General features: G+C 39.4%; 1 protein-coding gene across 6 annotated transcripts in view; it reads right to left on the reverse strand.

Moving 5' to 3' along the window:
- tle2b (TLE family member 2, transcriptional corepressor b) overlaps positions 1-19,373 on the reverse strand; it is a 154,269-nt gene that overhangs the window by 93,049 nt on the left and 41,847 nt on the right. For all 6 annotated transcript variants that reach the window (XM_024278858.2, XM_024278859.2, XM_024278862.2 and 3 more), the window contains 2 exons: positions 7,600-7,697; positions 4,278-4,341 (listed from right to left, as the gene is read on the reverse strand). In XM_024278858.2, coding sequence (XP_024134626.1) covers positions 4,278-4,341; positions 7,600-7,697 — 162 coding nt within the window. The remainder of the gene's footprint in view (positions 1-4,277; positions 4,342-7,599; positions 7,698-19,373) is intronic.

Raw genomic sequence — 19,373 nt, forward strand, 5'->3', positions numbered from 1 at the left:
TGATTTCCTGTTTAAACAATCCAGCCCAGAGGGTGCTAAACGTCTGCCGTGCTAACCTACATGAGAGTCATCAGCATCTGCAGCTCCTGCCATGATGAGGAGGAACGCCGCCGCTGACCTTAAACATGACCCCTCCCCCCCCACACACACCCAGCGCTGCAGCGCTGCAGAGGTTACAACATCAAATATGCAAAATGTTCAATTAAATGTTGCATAATGTGCAGGCTGCGGTGCTGGGAAGCTGCTTCTCGTTGCATGGAGGAGGAAGAGGAGGAAGAGGAGGAAGAGGCAGAAGAGGAGGAGGAAGAGGAAGAGGAGGATGTTCGTCTGTGAATCCACAGCTGAAATCAGGACACCTGAGATCAGGTAAACATCAGGCATGAACATGTTAAAGTTAAAGTCCCATCAGTTGTCATGCGCCGCCGTGTGTGAAATCTGTTCTATGTATTTGGGGGAGGGGTGAGCTGCAGACACAACCGCGCTCTGGAACCATTAGGTGGTTTAACCCCTCCCCCCAGTCCCAACCCTTAACCCTTTAACTACCCAAAAAAGTAAAAAAAAAAAAAACACCAAAAAAGGAATTTTCTGCTGCTTTTTGCCTTGGTACGGAGCCCCCAAAGGGACATTAAAGCAAAATAAATAAAAAAGAAATCCAAGTAAAAAAAAAAAAAAGAAGTCTTTTTTTTCTAAAAATACTTATCGATGCCATAAAGAAAATTAAGTAAATTAACTACCCAGAACTTGTTTTTCAAAAAATTGAAGTAAAAAAAAAATCTGGTTAGTATCTGATGCACACCAAATAGTAACTGTTGCGCACCAGTTACTATCCAGAATTATTATTATTTTTTTTTTTTCCTACTACTTTAATTTTTACCAAAAAAGGTTCTGGTTCTGCACCCCAGATAAAAGCTCTTTTGTTTTTTCTAATAATTGAATAATTTTTTTTTCAGTTACTATTTGGTGCACATCATTTAGTAACAAGAATTATTTTTTATTTTTATTTATTTCAATATTTGGTGAACCATAGTAGAAATAAAGCCGTATTATGGCCGACTCCAGCTGTGCGTCTCTTAAACATCGACATGCTGAATAAAACAAACACATTTGATAGAAATCAGTTTGAAATCAAGAATTCAAGATGCTAACGGCTGATAAATTCTTTGGTGAACATCCGGGATCCTCAATGGAACCTCAATCTTTTCATTTTTCTTTTTGTTTTGGTGATAACAGAATGAAATAATCACTTTAGAGTAAACGTAACTCTGCTGAACAGAAACAGTTCTGATGAAGGAACAGCTGGAGAACTTCCACTTTAGGGGTTTAAGAAAGACTTTCTGTCATTTTAGTCTTTCTTCTTTTCATGGGGTTGAAATGAAATACATTTCTGAGGGATTAGCAGATGCAAAACAAGGACAGACTAGCAGGATTTAGGCAGATGAAACTGAGGAGATAATCTATGAAACTCAATAAACAAATATGTAACCAAACTAGCAGCAGATTTTCAAGTAAAAATAACACTTTAATATTAAAAAAACATGACAGAAACCAAAAGCATGAGACACAAACACTCTTTAAGTCAGTATTTCTAGTGTTAATTCTAAGAACTGAAGTGTCAATGTTATTAATTATGTAGGTTCTATTAAAATAAATGATGTTTTTAACACCACCATTCCCATCAGACGAAGCCTTCTTCCTGTTGACCTCTTTGTTTTCCATTCGTCTCAAAGCCAGCGCTCCTGTCTGTCTGCGTCTCCTGTCTGTCTGCGTCTCCTGTCTGTCTCTGTCTCCTGTCTGTCTGCGTCTCCTGTCTGTCTGCGTCTCCTGTCTGTCCGCGTCTCCTGTCTGTCCGCGTCTCCTGTCTGTCTGCGTCTCCTGTCTGTCTGCGTCTCCTGTCTGTCTGCGTCTCCTGTCTGTCTGCGTCTCCTGTCTGTCTGCGTCTCCCTCTTTCTGGTTACCCATCTGTGTGTCTATCTAGCTTACCGCCCTGATCCCGCCTGCTCTCCCAGGTTTATGAAATGCGAGCAGCTTAGCAGATGGTGCATATCGTATTCTGGTGCGCTCTGTGTGGGTTTTGAGCCGCAGACGAAGGCTTACGATCCATGTGAGCCTTTAGTCACAGAGACGCTCCGACACAGCGAGCTCGGCGGCTCACGCTGCAGGAGCAAGAACGGGAGCTCCACATGGAGGTCGGACAATGGAGGAGCCGAATGTGGGAGAAATAAAGACGGTTTTATCAGAGGAACATTGGGAAAAAGAAACTGGAGTCCTTCAGGCAAGATAGTAGAAAGAAACACCCGACTACAACGTACAAGATATTTCAAGATAAAACAAGCTGCAGGAGTCAGACAGAAGAATCTCAGTAGATCTGATCTATCAACACAAGATGGCAACAAATACTGATAGTAATAAATAAAAAACTATTTTTCCAAACTCATAGCCATCCAAGTCATCAGTTTACAGTTCGAGTGAAGCTAACTGGTTCCACTCATGATTTCATGAAGTCTTGTGTCCACAAAAGGAATTTTAAACTTCTATTTTCTTCTGTTTTTGTGATCTTTTAGAATTGGTTTTTAATAAATATTTGCTCTCCAACTAAAAAAGTTGACTTAACTGCAAAATCTACATCTTTACACAGAAAAATGTTTCCGTTTTGAGGAAGAGATAGAAGTAACAGAAATTACAAACACTGAAAATTCTGGTGTTTCAATATTGCAAAGATTTTGAAGAATTTCTTTAAAAAGTGTGTAAAATTTTAAAATGCGTAACATTTAAAAATACCAAACGCATGAATGTCCTGAACGTGCTGAACGTTTTGATACCAACGATGCACAGGTTTGAAAAGTGCACAAAGTTTCAAAAGGATTTGGACAAATTCCCATTTGAATTCAATGGGGCAAAATTTGTAAAAATTGTGTAAAATTTTAAAATGCATGAATACCAAAGGTACAAGCATGAATTTCCTGAACGTCCTTAATGTTTTTTAAACCAATATTGCACAAGTTTCAAAAGTGCACAAAGTTTTTCAAGGATCTGAAAATTCCCCATTCATTTTCAATGGGACAAAAGTTGAATAAATTGGGTAAAATATTAAAATGCGTAAAAGACATGATTACCAAAAGTGCAAGCATGAATTTCCTGAACGTCCTGAACAATTTTGATACCAATATTGCATAGATTTTAAAAGTGCACAAAAATGTTGAATTTTTTGAGGAATTTGAAACAATTTCCCATTCATTTACAATTCAAAATTCGCAAAAATTGAGTAAAATTTTAAAATGCGTAAACGATGGAATACAATCATGAATATGTGGAAAGTTTTGATACCAATATTGCATACATTTTTTAAAAGATCTGAAAAATTTCCCATTCATTTCAAATGGGAAAAAAAAACATTGCATAAATTGTGTACAATTTTTAAATCCGTCAAATGTATGAATATCAAAAGTGCAAGCATACATATCCTGAATGTGCTGAATGTTTTGATACCAAAATTGGATAGTTTTGAAAAGTACACAAAGTTTTTGAAGAATTAAAAAATTATCACGTTCACTTTCAATTGGGTAAAAATTTGCTTGAATTGCGTAAAATCTTAAAAACCGTAAAAGATATGAATACCTCAAGTACAAACAGCTATCTTCTGAACGTGCTGAACGTTTTGATACCAATGTTGTATGAGCTTCAGAAGTGCACAAAGTTTTTGAAGGATTTAAAAACGTTCCCATTCATTTTCAATCGGGGAAAATTTGCATGAATTGCGTAAAATCTTAAAAACTGTAAAACATACGAATACCAAAAGTACCAACAGTGAAGACTGCAGGAATTGCTAAAAGTAGGCGTGAGTTTTTACTCGACAAAAACGTACGGAAAAAGACATAAAGATAAAATAATTAAGAGATAAAGCATTCTCACTGTGAACATTTTTACAAACTAAGCCTTCAATCTGAGCGTGCTCACTCCTCTATGGTGCATTTAATCCCATAAAGCCAGTTCAGTCTGAGAGCAGATTAGCAAAAATGTAGTGATTCAGATGAAACAAACAAACCACATCACGTCACGTGAGAGCAGGTTTTCTAAACCCGAAACAACAGAAGTCACACATGAAACTCCTCTCGGCCTCTTCGCCTGACGGAGACTGATCCCAGAGCGGATGATGGTTCATCTACAATGAGGTTATCTGGTCTGTGAATGTTCGGCACTGCTTCTTCCTCAAAAGTATCAGCAGGTGGAATCAGGTCACAGCTTCCACACAGACGAACAAGCGCCACGGCGGGACTCACCATGATGTAGTGCCGCTGCATCTCCGTCTTCTCGCTGGCCAGCTTCTCACACTCCAGCTTCAGGCTGAAACCAAAGCAGAGACACAAACGGAGAGAAGCTCGTGAGATTTCTCTGTGAGTTCAAGAGACTCGGAGGTGAGAAAGTCTGACGCTGCATCCTCTCCACGAGTCAAAAAAATCGGCATTTAATGTCAGTTAGCTGTGAAAAACGTCTCGTTTATTCAGGTTCACAATATCTTTATTGAAATTTAAAGCGTCGCCAAACAAAATGTTCATAATATAAACACAGTATTCAACAAAAATGTGTATTTTCAGATCAAATATATAAATAACAATTAAAAACTACGAAAGATATTGGAGTTAAATAAAAAAAATACGTATCAAGTTGGGGGTTTAAACGGCAGGAAGTCATCTAAAATCTATTCTGTGATTTATTTGATTTTTTTTATTTCAAGCGATTCTCAGCAAAAAAAAACAAAAAAACACATTTTTTAATCTTAAAACCTTAAAAATTGTAGGTATAAAAATCTGCAGAGGTCTTTCCAAGAATTCATATTTTAAGAATGTAATTTTGCCTTTGAAAAACTTTCTTAATTAGAACATTTTTCTCGTTAGATTATCCTAAAACTCAGTTGTTGAAGTGAATATTAAATCAATTTCAGACAATAATTTATGACCTGATTGGAAAATAAATAAAAATAAGAAAGAGAATAAAGGCTACTTAATATTTTCTAAATAAAAACAACTTTGTTAAAAAAATAAATAAATAAAGATGTGGTTTACAACGTTTCTGCAGCTTTTACTCAGAGATGAACTCAACATTTAAAGCTGTAGCGTCGCCATAGACATATAAAAACAGGCTCCTTGCATCCTTGAGATCCTTTAAAGCTGAAGCGTTGAACCTGCAGTGTCCTCCTGAGCTCACTCCGGGTCGGCCACATGATAGCGTGACCCCCGGTGACCTCCAGCTACAGGCCCTGAATTATAAACACGTCAGCCATGTTGGAACCCGGACCGCCGTCTGCATCTCGAGACTCTTTAACGCTCAAACAAATTATAGAGATTTTTGCAGAAACAACGTCGTCATCTTGGATTACCGGGTTTTACAGAACGGAGACCAAATATTCACTGACAGTCATAAATATTTGAAATTCTGCAGCAATGTCATTGGAGCGGAGCAATCCCAGCAGGCTGAGGACGGTCAGGAGAAGAGGAGATAGAAGACTCTGTAGTGGGACCTCTCAAATGTTTGGACATTCGGTTGTGAAATTTCTTTATTGTTTCAATAATTAAACATTTGTTTTCCCAATAACATATTTAAAAAAGTAAAATATGAGGTTAAATGTTTTTTTATTTGTCCTTTACTAGAGAGAGTTTTGATCATTTAGTATCTTAAACATTTTACAAAAATTTACTTTTTGAGGGTTAAATGTTAAATTATGTGAAATAATGGATTTAAATTAAGTTTGACAAGAAGTAAATATCAGATATAGTGTTAAAGTTTTCAGATTACGGCTGAATATCACTGTCAAAATATTAATATTTTTATTTTAAGTTCATTTTCATTTTATTTAAACTTTTTTTTTCAATTTTCCAATCAAAACATGCATTATTTGGTTATGAAAAAGAGTTTTCACATAAGTGGGGATGTAAAAGGAAAAGTTTCAAAATAAAAGCATGAATTCTTTTATTAAAAACTAAGTTAGCCCTTTAAAACCAGAGCTGCAGTGTTGATGTTCCTTTATTTACTGGAACTTTTCAATCGTAACATAATCAACATAATTCAGTAGATTTTAAAGGAGAAAAGCGGCTCGACGAGCCGCTTTTCTCCTTTAAAATCTACTGAATTATGTTGATCGTGTCAACAATTGAAAAGTTATATTATGACAAAGATTTTGTTTTTCTTTTTTCCTCCTTTTTTCTGAAAAAAGAGGAAAAAATGAAAGAAAAAATACGAAAAAAAAACTTGGGGTTTTTATTTATTTATTTATTCTTTTTCTATTTTTTCTCTTTATCCTGAAATAAAGAAGAAAAAAAAAAGAAAAGGAAAGATTTCCCTGGGAATGCCTCAGGTATTAAAGGGTTAAAGCAGTTTTTGTCCCAAAACATATATAAATATTTATTGTAAAGGAAAACTGTTTTTAAATTATTTCCAAATAAAGTTTGATTTGACATAATTTTTGTTACAGACTTCTAAAATCTGACAAAGGACCAGATCAGGAGCAGATCCGTGGAGTGTTTTAATAATCCACATCAAAAGAGAAATAAGACAGAATCTGGACAAATAAATGCTTCAGTTTTGATTGAATTTAGTTAACACAGAACATATTTTTTTAGTTTTTATTTCAAAACTATGATTCTGATTTTAGTGCACGGATTGGTTGATGTCCTTCAGGGATATAGAGTAGGTAAAGTTAGAAAAAAGCTGAAAATGCGGAGAAAAATGACTGTTTGACTCAAAAAAAAACACCCATGAACGTCAGAAAAACAACAGATAATCCAACAGCACATTATTACGCATAACAGAATCACTTTCTAAACAAAAGTCAATATATTTATATTGCGCCATCTATGTGGACACACTGGAATTACAAGGAAAACACAAAACATTAAGGATTAGAAGTATAATTCATTCCAGTTTGGGAGACCAAATTAAATAGTTTAACGGGCCGCATCCGGTCGTAGCTTGTCTATTCCTGATATATGTAAAGAAAATTAAGCTAAATTTGTATTTCTGACCATTTCTATAATCAAATTGGTGTGAAATTTGAATAAAAAATAAAAAAGATAAAAAATTCAGTTTGAAAAAGGTCGTATTTGTGAATGTAAAAAAATACTGTGGGCGGGGCCACAAGCTCCTAGCTCCGCCCCATTCTGATCATCCACTTACAGACAAATAGATCCACAAACGTCTTTGTTTTCCTCGTCTGAACTGGAATCTGGATCAAAGTTATCCGACTGGATAACTGCAATATTGTTCCCATTGTTGTTGCATTGCTAATGCTAGCTTGGAGGTGTGAGGGGCTGTAAGCTAGTGGGAGTGTGTGTGGACAGATGGATTATGGGAAATAAGGGTGGGCTTGCTCCGGGCAATAGTCCCGCCCACATCTCAGAGGTGAATTTCTAATGAACTCCTGCCGCTCTGCAGAAACTATGACCTAAAAATACCACAGATTTTTTTGATTTTGGCTAAATCAGAATTAAAAGACGACTGGGAACACTGAACATAGATTAAAAGATGATCAGAGTGTTTTTTTTATCTTCAGCTGATATTGTAAGGAATGTACCTTTCAGAATAAAAGCGGCTCTGTGTGATACATACCTGTGATACTGAGCCTGGAGGAACTGGAACTCCTCCTTAATGCGGTCCAGCGTTTCCAGGACTGTGAACTTGAACGACTGGCCGGGCTGCAGGGGGACCTGCACAGGTAAAGGAGAACGACAGGTGAACTGCAGTTCCTGACGCGTGGCGTCTGCACGCGCCGAGCGTGCCGCTGAAGCGAGCTCGGGGATAAAAACGCCGGGACGACAGTGAAGAGGAAGGTCACTCCTCCTTCCCACACACCATAAAGTCTCTCCTCCTTTAATGACTCTGCTTCCTTCCCTCCATCCCTCCTTTCATCCTCCTCTCTTCCACATTAGCATCCTCTCTCCTCTGCCAAGTTGCTAATGTATTCCAGCCCACAAAGAGCCAAAAAAAGAGGCAACATCAAATGAATAAGTTATGTGGAATCAAGGCTCCGTCTCTAAAGAAGGAACGACAAAACCAGCAGCTCCCTGGAGTTCCCCGCCGCCAGCAGGCCTCAGTGTCCGTCTAAAGAGCTTTTGACAGCAGCCCACCTCCTCTCTACTCGCCATGAAGTCGGAGGAGCGAGGCCATTGTTGACGCTTGTCCTCTTCAGGGACGGGAGGAGAGGATGAGGAAAAGGTTGTCGGTTCTCAAAGGAGATCGCAGACTTTTTTTATAGTTCTCTGTCCTGTTCTGGATCCTCTCAGAGTGTGAATGAGTTAAAGTCCTGCGGTTCTCCACGTCCTTTTCTTTCCCCTCATCCTCCGTCGTTCTCTTCCTCAGGTGAGTTTAACTCGCTGTTTTATTTATTCTGTCATATTAACACATGTATACAAGACATAATAGACCATAAACTAAAACATTAGAGGCACCTGTTAATCTAATACTATTACAATTACGAAGAGTTAAAATGAGCAGATTGATCATCTGAAACTCCAAAAATGACTAAATGATTCCTCAGTTTTCTGTCAGTTTTCTGCAGATGTTCCAGTGTTTTTAACTTTTTCTTCCTCCTTTCTTTTCTTGTCTTCTTAGATGTTTTTTTGTCCATTTTCATTCCCCCATTTGTGCTGCAGTCTCTAGCGTGTTCTCTTTCTTATCCTTTTAGACCTCATCACTTGTTCTGCTCCCAACAGTTCAGTCTGTTTAGTAAAATACACCAAAAACTGATGAAATCTGTCAGTCACTTTTACAGACTTTTATTTTGAAAAACCTGGTCATTTTTGAGTGATCTGGATTAAACTGAATCCTAAAACATAAAATATTCATACATTTTTGTAGGTATTGCTGTGAAACAACTTTGATTCTTTAGAAATAAAGCAGATTTGTAAAGGCTGCATGGTGGTGTAGTGGTTAGCACTCTCGCCTCACGGTGAAAAAGCCCGGATTCGAATCCCAGCTGGATTCTTTAAGTCTGTTTTTTTCTCTGGGAATTCCGCCTCGTCCCACAGTTCCAGAATGTGAAGAGGAGCTGGCTGCAGACATCAACATCCAGACCCAGAAGTACCTCAGTATCGATCAAAAAGAACTTTATTTTACCCGTCGACATGAACAGTTACAGTTTTTCTCGTTAATAAAAGTTTTTCTGTGGTAGTGTCAGGAACGGGATTCAGTGTAAAAAATATGTTTCTTCATATTTCCTTTCTGGCATGAATAAAAACAGAAATATTAAGAGAAAATGGAACTTTTTCAAAATGTGATATTAATTTTTACATTTGATAGAAGTTCATAGGATTTCCTTTCAAAATAAAAGACGCCTTGTGCCAAACCGGATCATAACAGTGCAGCTCTGGACAACATAAGATACTATGTGCTTTAAAATCATAAAAGATAATCATTTTTACCCAAATTCTTGTTTAGTATTTGAAATCTGTTTATTCTGGAGGAAGCGTAGAGCCAACAAGACCTCTTCAAATCAGCAGAAATGTAAAAATATTTGTTATGTTTGAGGTGTACCTCAGTCTAAATTCATAAAGTTAGTCAATCTAAATACAAATGATTCTATTATTTTATTTTCTCTTTGGTCAAAGAGCCAATATGGAGAGGAAAAAGAGCCACAAGTGGATCTGCAGGCTGCAGACCCTGGATTAGAGTATGTGAATTTACACTTTCGACTGACGACTTCATCTCGTCTTCAGCCTCTCAAAAACAGACTTCATAGGCTGATGGGATCTCTAAATTGTCCCTAGGTGTGCACATGAGTGTGGGTAGAAGTGTAGCCCTGGATGAGACGGGCGACCTGCTCAGGGGGAACCCCGCCTCAGCCCAACATGGGATAGGCTCCAGCAACCCGTGACTCTGAAGGAGATTCAGCAGGTTCTAAAAATGGATGGAAGGTTGGATGGATGGATGGATGGATGGACAGATCGACAAATGTGCAAAAGGATGGATGTGGGGGCGAATGGATGAATGTATGAATGGATGGATGGATGAATGTATGAATGAATGAATGGATGGATGGATGGATGGATGGATGGATGGATGGATGAATGGATGAATGGATGAATGGATGAATGGACAGATGGATGGATAGACGGATGGATGGATGAGCAAAGGAATGGATGGACGGACAGATAGATGGATGGATGGATGATTTTGTAGAGGCATGAGGAATCTCTGAATCCTCCAACAACCAACCAAACTTGGAGATGAGCAGAACCAGCAACCACAACATCCAATCAGAAAGCTTGACGTTTGTTTAGAGGACCTCCCACATGTGACCCCAGGAGCAGCACTCTCGTTTCAGTGTGATGTGGGGGGGTTGTTGTTCAATCAGAGCTGGCGTCGATGTGGAGCTGATAAGCATCGGGGACAAGTGTCATCATTCAGCTGGAAACCAAAGCCGGTTGTAATCATTTCCATAACAAACAGCAGCTGAGAGGTAATCAGATTCTTGTTGTCGTTGAGGAACGAAGCTTCTTCAGGAGGAGAGTTCACTCTCCAGACGACAGCAGACTGACGATGAAACCCGCTCTCTGGTTTCCTCTCCGTGGATTCCAGCTACAGTTCGCTTCTTTCTCTCGTTTTTGTCCATTTTATCCTCAATCCAAAAGTATTCCTCTCCCGATCAAAGTTAATTAAAGCTGGTTAATCATCATCAGTCCCAACATGTTTGTTCCCATCAAGCTTACTTTAACCTGATTTGGTAACATGGCTGCCTGTTGCTTAACGCTCGGTAAGCTGCGGCTGGGTGGCTATCGGCTTGCGGCTAAGACCAGGAGATTGGCAGTGTCAGTGGCGAGGCTTCATTAGTCTAGACAAGCACAATTCAATTAGATTTCAATTAGTCCGATGGCGGAGGTCAGAGGCGCGGCGGGTTCCCCAGTAATTAATCCGCAGAGCTGAGCCCGAGCAAAACTGAGAAGGGGAGGGGACGAGTCGACGGCTGGATGGGCGCAAACCACGAGGGTGGGGGTGGGGGGGCAAGCCCACTGACCTTGATCAACAGGAGGGGAGAAGAGGGCAACACAAACAAACAAATACAGTAAATACACATCAGGAGGTGATGATGGAGAGATTGATGCCCGTCTGACTGATGGAGGGATCCGGCGCCCTGACACTCTCGGAGGAATGAAAGCAGGAGAGACGGATGATGAAAGAGCGGCGCGGCGGTGACGCGGCCATTCATCCGCCTGACAGAGGCGGGTGGAGGGGGAAGGACGAGGAGATGGCGGGAGCCATGAAGACAGACGGGTGTCCCGACTGGCCCGTCCTAATGCTGCTCCCACCATCTGCCGCCACACGGGCGCACAGAGGCCGCCGCGAGACCAAATCCCACCACGTACTTGCGTCTGGTTTGAAGACCAAATCTTTGTTTTTTTAACGTGTTCTTGTGGCAATTTTCTGATGATGGAGGACTTATATAAAGAAAATTTAGCATAAAATGGCGTTTCTGAGGTTTTCTTCATTTTAAATCATTGTGAATCACGAGCAGACACACAGCTTGGAGCCGACAACTTTTGTGACCACAAACTCCTCAGTCCGCTCCATTCTGATGCATCCACCTGCAGACAGATCCATGAACGTCTTTGTTTTCCTCGTCTGAGCTGAAATCTGGATCTAAACCACATGTGTCAAAGTCAAGGCCCGGGGGCCGGATCCGGCCCTCCAGATCATTTTATTTTATTGTTATTAATGACCCGATGTTATCTTGCACTTATTTCTTACTTGTAAAATTTTGACAAAACATATTTTTATGTAGAGTAAAATATTGAAAGTTATTTAAGGTTTAAGTTGATTTATTCTAGAATAATATTCCAGCTTTTTTATTTTTGTATGAAAGTTTTTTTTTTTTTTTTTTTTGCTAGGTATTTTGGTAAATGTATGTTTTTTCCGTTTTTAGGCTGTTTTGGAGTTTAGCTAATATTTCAGCTACATGCTAGCTGTTTTGGCTAACCTAAGTTTTTTTGTTTTGCTTTTTGTTTTTTAGGCTGATTTGGCATTTAGCTATTATTTTAGCTTCAGCGTTTTTTTTTGCTACTAGCTTCAGTGATGTCAACTATCAGCTTTAACGGTTTTAGCCATCAATTTCAGCATCTTTAGTGGCCAAATTCAGCTTCCAGCATTCACACTAGCATTATTGTAGGTAATCTAATATATCTAGTTCATAATATGTTAACAAGTTAGGGTTTTAAAGTTTTACAAATTTGGTTTCAGAGTGTTCAATAAATGTTTATCCTGTTCGACCCGCGACCTGAGGTGTGTTTTGGATTTTGTGCGATTGAGTTTGACACTCCTGATCTGAACTGTACGTCTGATATTGCTGGTATTTTTGTTGCACCGCTTATTCTAGGTTGGAGGTGAGAGGGCTGTAAGCTAGTGGGAGAGCAGGTAAAGAGAGACTTCTTAGTTATGGGTGACAGGAAAGGGGGGTGAGATTGCTCAACACCAAAAAATGCACATGCTAATTTTTTTTCAATCTTTATTAAACTAGGGTGAGATTAAAAACATCTTTTTCAAGGAAGCCCAAGGCTATTCAGGGGTCTCCAACCCTCAGGACATGGACCAGTACCCCCACCCTTACCCAGTACTGGTACCTTAACCCAGTACCAGTGTGTTACCGCGTCCAGAACCACGTCCCGAGGGTTAAGGACCCTTGATTTAATGACAACAACCAGCACGGCAAAAAATGACGAGTTGGGGACACCCAAAACATCAAATAATGGACAAATCTGTACTGTTTATGACAAGCTGGGAGTAAGAATGTTCAGGTTGGTCATGTGACTCATTTAACTCGTCTCCATTGCAGTTTTGCAAAAAATATCAATTTAGATAAAAACACCTCCTCCAAACTCAGAAACTGTTTTTTCCAATAATGCGTCATTTTTCTAAATTGTTGTGTTTTCATTTGGCAAAATTATCATCACAAATCCAATTTGATCAATTTCAAAGACAATGGAAACGTAGATTTTATTTCAAAACCAGAACATTTTATTGGATTTACTTAACAAATTAACATTTTTGAGGACTAATTTATTTTAAAATTTCAAGAGAACAATAATCATGTTCTCGAAACAAAGTTAGACTGATGTGCTTTAAAATTTAAATATTTGGGCAAAAATAGATATACAGTATGTATCTACTTTGAAGATTTTTTTTTTTTTTGTATCAAAACAAAAATATTTTAAAACAGTATTTCCACTTACTGAACCAAAATATCTGACACTTCTTTAGAAATAGTCAATCCCTGATAATAAAATGAGTGTGTTATGAAAAAAGTATTTTAAGTGTATTTTTAGTATATTTCGAGTGTTTTAAAGTAGATAGAAGCTCTAATATACTGTAAGCCCATACTGATTTTTTTATCTCTTCCTGCTCCTTTTTAAATGTATTTTTATACCTGTTTTTGCATTATGTTGTATAAATGTAAATACATAAATATTAGTGTTCATAACTAATTTTAGGTTTTGTCTTAAAAGAGCAGATTACAGTTTATTTTAAGAAGTCTTACTGAGACTAATATGAAAAAAATCCTTTTTTCTCTCTTTTTAACGTGTTTTGAGAAGGACATTTATTCCAGGGAGGCGGGTTACATCAGCAGAACAAAACCAGAACTAGACAAAAGCAGAAATTCAGAACCTCCGATGAGAGGTTTCTATCCTCCGAACAAAACTAAATAAGTCCTTCATCTGTGAGTTATGGAGCTGCACCTTCAGAAAGTCTTTTATGAGCAGAGAAGGAGCAGAAACGAATCCAGCCGGAGGTTTCCTGCAGCTGCTCTTTCTGTCAGCAGAACCAGCAGAGGTTCTGTTTGAGATGTGAGGAGCGTTCATAGGAGCCAGAGAGGAAGACTGCGCCGCAAACAGAGACGAAGATTCAGCAAACATTTGTCGTCTGTGTTTCAAACTGTGTTTGAGCAGATGGAAGCGCAGACTGTTCGCAGTGCGTCACACAGACCTAAAAACAGCCCCATGCCTCCTGAATTTTCATATGTTCCCCGAGCGGAGCGGCCATGAGCCTGAGAGACCTCGGCGGCGGTCGGAAACCTGACAACGATCGGGTTAATCTACCGTGAGGAGGAGGAGGGAGAGGAGCATCTCCTGGACTCTCCATGTGAGATGGCAGTCAATCACAATTTGGACAAGCTGGCAGCGACCAGCGGAGAATTAAGAACGATTATCTGTGGGGGAGGGAGGGGGAGCGTCTGTGGATGAAGCCTCTTTTGGAGTATCGCATCACGGGTCAAAGGTGAGACCCGCTGGCCTCAGCATCACCTGTCTGCGTGCAGAGCTGCATGTCGCTGCGTCTGCGAGCCAGTAGTATAAACCTGCAGGCCCGGAGACTCAACAACGTTCTCAGGACCGCATTCTCAGGACCCAGGCACTTTTCAATTTATTATATTTCGTTTTTATTTAATTGTGAAATACATGCGTTTCTCATTGAGAATGTGTTAAATTAGTGCAACAGAATAAAACAAAATGTAAAGACAAATTTGTATTAAGATCCCAATAGTCTCAACTTCTGATAAGTTTTAGGTGGTTGGAAAATACCAGACTCAACTCTATCAGCAGTTAGACAAAATAATAAAGAAAAATCAGTTTGGATTCTCTAGCCAAATGTTTTAAGAATCTATATGTACTGAATTAGATTTCCACTGAAAAACCCTGGTGCCAAAACGGTTAAAAATAAATGTATAGTTCAACAGTAAGAAAATCATTAGAAATATTCAGTCAAAACCAACATTAGTAGCATTTATTAAAAAAAAAAAAAAGATAAATGGCACCCAGCAGGAAGGAGGCGCTGTCTCAAAAAACGATTCCTAAAATCGTCCAAAGGATGCTATTAGTCCTCCAGCCAGTAGGGGCGCTGTCTCAAAAAGATCTGGGTCCTGAGAATGCGGTCCTGAGAGCGTTGTTGGGTCTCCAGGCCTGCAGGTTTATATAACTGGAGCCAGTAGTATAAACCTGCAGGCCCGGAGACTCAACAACGTTCTCAGGACCGCATTCTCAAGCCCCTGGCTTTTTTAACAGAGCGCCCCTACTGGCTGGAGGACTAACTAGCCGGCCAGTCGAGTTGTGACGCTTTTAACTGTTAGCTGAAGAGAGCGGCGTGAAGACGACGGAACATTCCCGAGGCTTCTCATCAGCGGAGAGGGAGTTCTACGGGGTCAAACTAAGATCAGATTGAAGGGAATTAAGAATCTTATAAAAAGAAATCAATTACATTTGGAAAACAGTTTAAAGATTACATCATGAGATTTTTATGCTATGGTCATGTGAAGAACCGCCATTGCCACATGGGGCTCTTTAACCTCCATTACAGCTCTCTGGTTAAAGAAAAAAAACAATCTTTTTTATTTTAAAAGGTCACGTATTTTTAGACAAAATTTATTAAGCAATAAATAAATAAAAGTCAAACTTTCATCAACACTTTCGCAAATAATTGATGAACAGTATGTATGGCTCCACCAGTAACCTGACTACATTACCCATAATGCCCCAACAATCCCTCAAGCAGTTTGGCTACAGAATTTCAGGTAGAAGTCGATCACTTCAAACAACCAGAATCCACACCAGAACAGAATCCACACCAGAACAGAATCCACAACAGAACAGAAGGTGCACTTTCTTTTTTAGAATAAAAAATCAAGGATTTTAATTAGGAAAAACACGATAAGGGTCACTATATGCTATCTATATTAGCAAACGGTTTTGGGTGTGTTTATTTTTCATCACTACTGACTTTTAACAACCTACTACGACATTTTATGTGGTGTCGGATGTCTTTTATTTTGAAAGAAAGTCATGTAGACCTCTAAAGAATTAGAAACTAATTCATGTTTCAAAAAAGGCCATTTTCTCTTTATGTTTCTGCTTTCTTGATGCTTGAAAAACAAAAATATTTGTTTTTATTATGATAGTAGCAACACCACAAATACAAATAAGGATTTTCTTTTTCTAAAGGGTGAACTTAGACTTGGTGGCTCCTGCTGGGATGTCGTCAGTAAGAAATCCTCCAGAATTGTTCTTTAACTGTTGAAGGTTGCAGACCCCTGTCCTGGGGTATATCAAAAATGGGCCATTCTGCACCACTGGTCATTCACAACTCAGATTTGAACACACAAATTCACTCATTTTTAGCCAAATTGACTTCTCATCATCGCCGGGAAATCGTTGTTAACTATTTCTAACAATCGGTTGGTGGCAGTGGGATGGCAGCACAGGGGCAGGAGGGTGGCAGTCTGAATTGGTCGATCATCTGATGATTTTTGGGAACTTGAAGACCCTCCTATCAGTCCATCATTGTGCTGCTCCCTTCCTGTCACTGGACTGCCACCGGGCGACCTCCAAATGTGCCCGATTGGCCACTGACTGATGTCAAAAAAATAATCTGTTCTTTGTAAAATTGTAACTTTTTCTTTAAACTTCTGCGTCCTCGTGCCAATTGTCGCAGTGGCATTTTGGCATGTGTGATTGCAATTTTACTAAATAAAAAAAAAAAAAGATCTCGTTTGCAAAAGCTGCTGTTTTGTGTTTTCAATTATCTTTTTGGGTCAATTTTTACATTTCAATTTAGAATTTTCCACCTGCCAATTGAACTCATGACTGTATCTGAGAACTGGACGGAGAGTATGCCATCAACCAAAGAAAATTGTTTAATTCTGCCTCCAATTAAATTAAGTAAATTTAGACGCCATTTTTTCGCGATACAGACGTGGCCACGTTGGAGCCGGACGTCATCAGTAAGCAGTGATTGGTTTAAATCGATCTGGGTCAACGTTTCTATGACAACCACTCTCACTAATCAGGAGTGAGCCTGTTGGAAGGACACACCCCTTCCACTTTTAAGAGGGCTGGACTAAACCTGCCAATCAAATGCTTTGAAGAAAGGCCACATACTTTCATTGAGTTCTCTGATTGGTCCGTTTAGAACTAGAATAACTTGAACTACAGAAAACATATCACAAAAAAATTAAGAACTGGAATGGTTCATCTGAGCCAGCAGGAACTTCCTGTTTGGAATGCCAGGGGGGAGGGGGCACTCTGTCCAGTTCTCTCATACAGTCAATGACGCCACAACAGAGTATGGATTAGGGCTGCCACAACTAGTCAATTAGTCAAGTAAAATAGTTGACGACTATTTTACTAGATGATTAGTCTTTTTTTAAACCACGGTGACCCAATTAATCGACTATTACAATAATCACCTCTGGTAGCCCCAGTAAGGATGACACAGGCAGCGCCAACAACTGATTCACCTCAATCACACAATGTCAATCATATCCCAGCAGCCAATGAGCTCAAAGCCCCGCCCTCAAGTAGAAAAGTAAGATAGACTCCAAAAACAAAAGTTATGAATTGAAACTGTCAATTAAAGCCTGAAAGCAAAGAATAAAAAATCAAAATAACAAACCAGGAGCTGCCACAGATAAACATCATTTTTTAATTAGTAAAACTTTTTATTTTATATTTATTTATCCATTTTTTTTTAGCATTTCTTCAAAATAAATTTTAAGTATATGATTTGACCCCAAAATCGTCCTCTGAAGACTAATTCTGTGTCATTTTATTAAAAATATATACATCCCTAAATGTGCAAAGATATTATTTTGTCTGATTTATGAATTATCTTTATTAAATCAGTAAATTTGTAACGTTCTTTGTGCACAGACCTGCTTTCTGCTCCCATAAATGAAGGTAGAAACTCCATACAAGAAACAGAAAAAACCAAAAGGAAACAAAATGTGAAACCAACACACAAAAAAGAAATCTATGTCACAGTAAAAAATAAAAAAAACAGCAATAAAAGTCCAACGAGAGCGTCCTGCATCCACTTTTCTTCGTCATAAACTTAAAAAAACTTGCTGTATCTGCAGAATAAAACCTTAATTCCAGATAACGCTCCTGTAAAAAGAGGCTGAACTGGATGGAAACTCTCAGTCGAGTGGTTAGCATACAAAACACGGGAGAGTATTTACACAAAACAAAGTTATTTACAGAGTTTTCTGTCGAACTAAAGACGGCTCCGACAGTAGGAAGTGACTTCCATCAGTCACGTAAAAACCAGGAGAGGATTTGGAGGCAGCGAGCGTGGATCAGACAAACATCTGGGAGTTCTTATTCCGTCTGTTTGTCTTCCCCGTTTATCTGTTCAGCCGCTGGCACACTTCCTACCCACATGTGAGAATTCACACGCTATCAGCAGGCATGTCTGCGCACGGATGCAACCTCCGGAGCCGAGTACCCACCCACATTTCATCCTGCATCTTCTGGTCCTTTACTTTTTTATTTTTACTTTTGTTCTTCATCTGTGAGACAGAATCAGATTCCAGCCATTAAATAATAAATCTGTGCTGAAATATTTAGGAAAAGGAACATTTATGGGTGAGACTTGAGTGCGTGTCGGTGCTCCATGCGAGCGTGCACGAGTGTTTGCTACTTTTGAAGCTAAGCAGACTGTAGAAGTGCAGAATGGAGAAGCATTTCAGTCTTTTCCTTCTCTTGGACGTTCACGAGCAGTTTAGTGTTTCACAAAAGACTCCAACGCCTGACAGGGAGCAGAAAAGCTGCACAAACTCTCACACCAACGAGTAAACCAGAACCGTTCAGCTGGAAGTCAGTTATGCTCTCCAGATAACAGTGGAGTCCCTGATCCCGCCTGGATTACAAACCAGGAGAGATTGGCAGCTCCAGCAGCCGTGGACTCCTTCCAGCCCCGCTCTGATCCAGTCTGTGGTCAGACATGCGGCGCAGAACCGGAGGATAGAAATGACTGTTTTTAATCAGCTCCGGTCCAATCCAAACTCTGACGTCAGCCGCTCGCTTTCCCTCAGGTTTTTAGAAATGATGCTTCATTTTAAAAGGTGATATGAAATGTAAACAAGTAAAGATGTAATGTAAAAAAATGGTTCAAACTCGTCAACATGGTCATCGATGCAGAGAATTAGAGAATTGGTTCGTCAGGGCGCGTGGCTAAATTTAGAAATGCAGACTGATGATATTTCTTCATGCAGGCGCCCCTGTGTGAAGCGGCTCTTCAGCTGCGCTCCCCTTAGAGGAATTCCCACATCTCCTTCGGATTGAAGATTATCACAAAAGTCAGTCCTTTCAGGATTTAGCAATGTTGTGATCATAACTATTAACACAAATCAAGCAAGTCGAGATTTGCTGTAACTTTATATTTTCATCGCAACTTTGAGAAATCTACCGTGACGCCGCAGATTCACAACCGTTTCCCTTTTGACTTCCTTCCGGGAGCCGTGCTCTTTTTTTATGAACTCTCTTCAGCCCGCTGTGTTTTTGTCTCAGCGTGAACGGTCTGAGCGAGCGCCGATTGTTGCGTCACATGGAGACGAGTAAGGATGTGTG

Source organism: Oryzias melastigma, linkage group LG4 (assembly GCF_002922805.2).
Source record: "Oryzias melastigma strain HK-1 linkage group LG4, ASM292280v2, whole genome shotgun sequence".
NCBI lineage: Eukaryota > Metazoa > Chordata > Actinopteri > Beloniformes > Adrianichthyidae > Oryzias > Oryzias melastigma.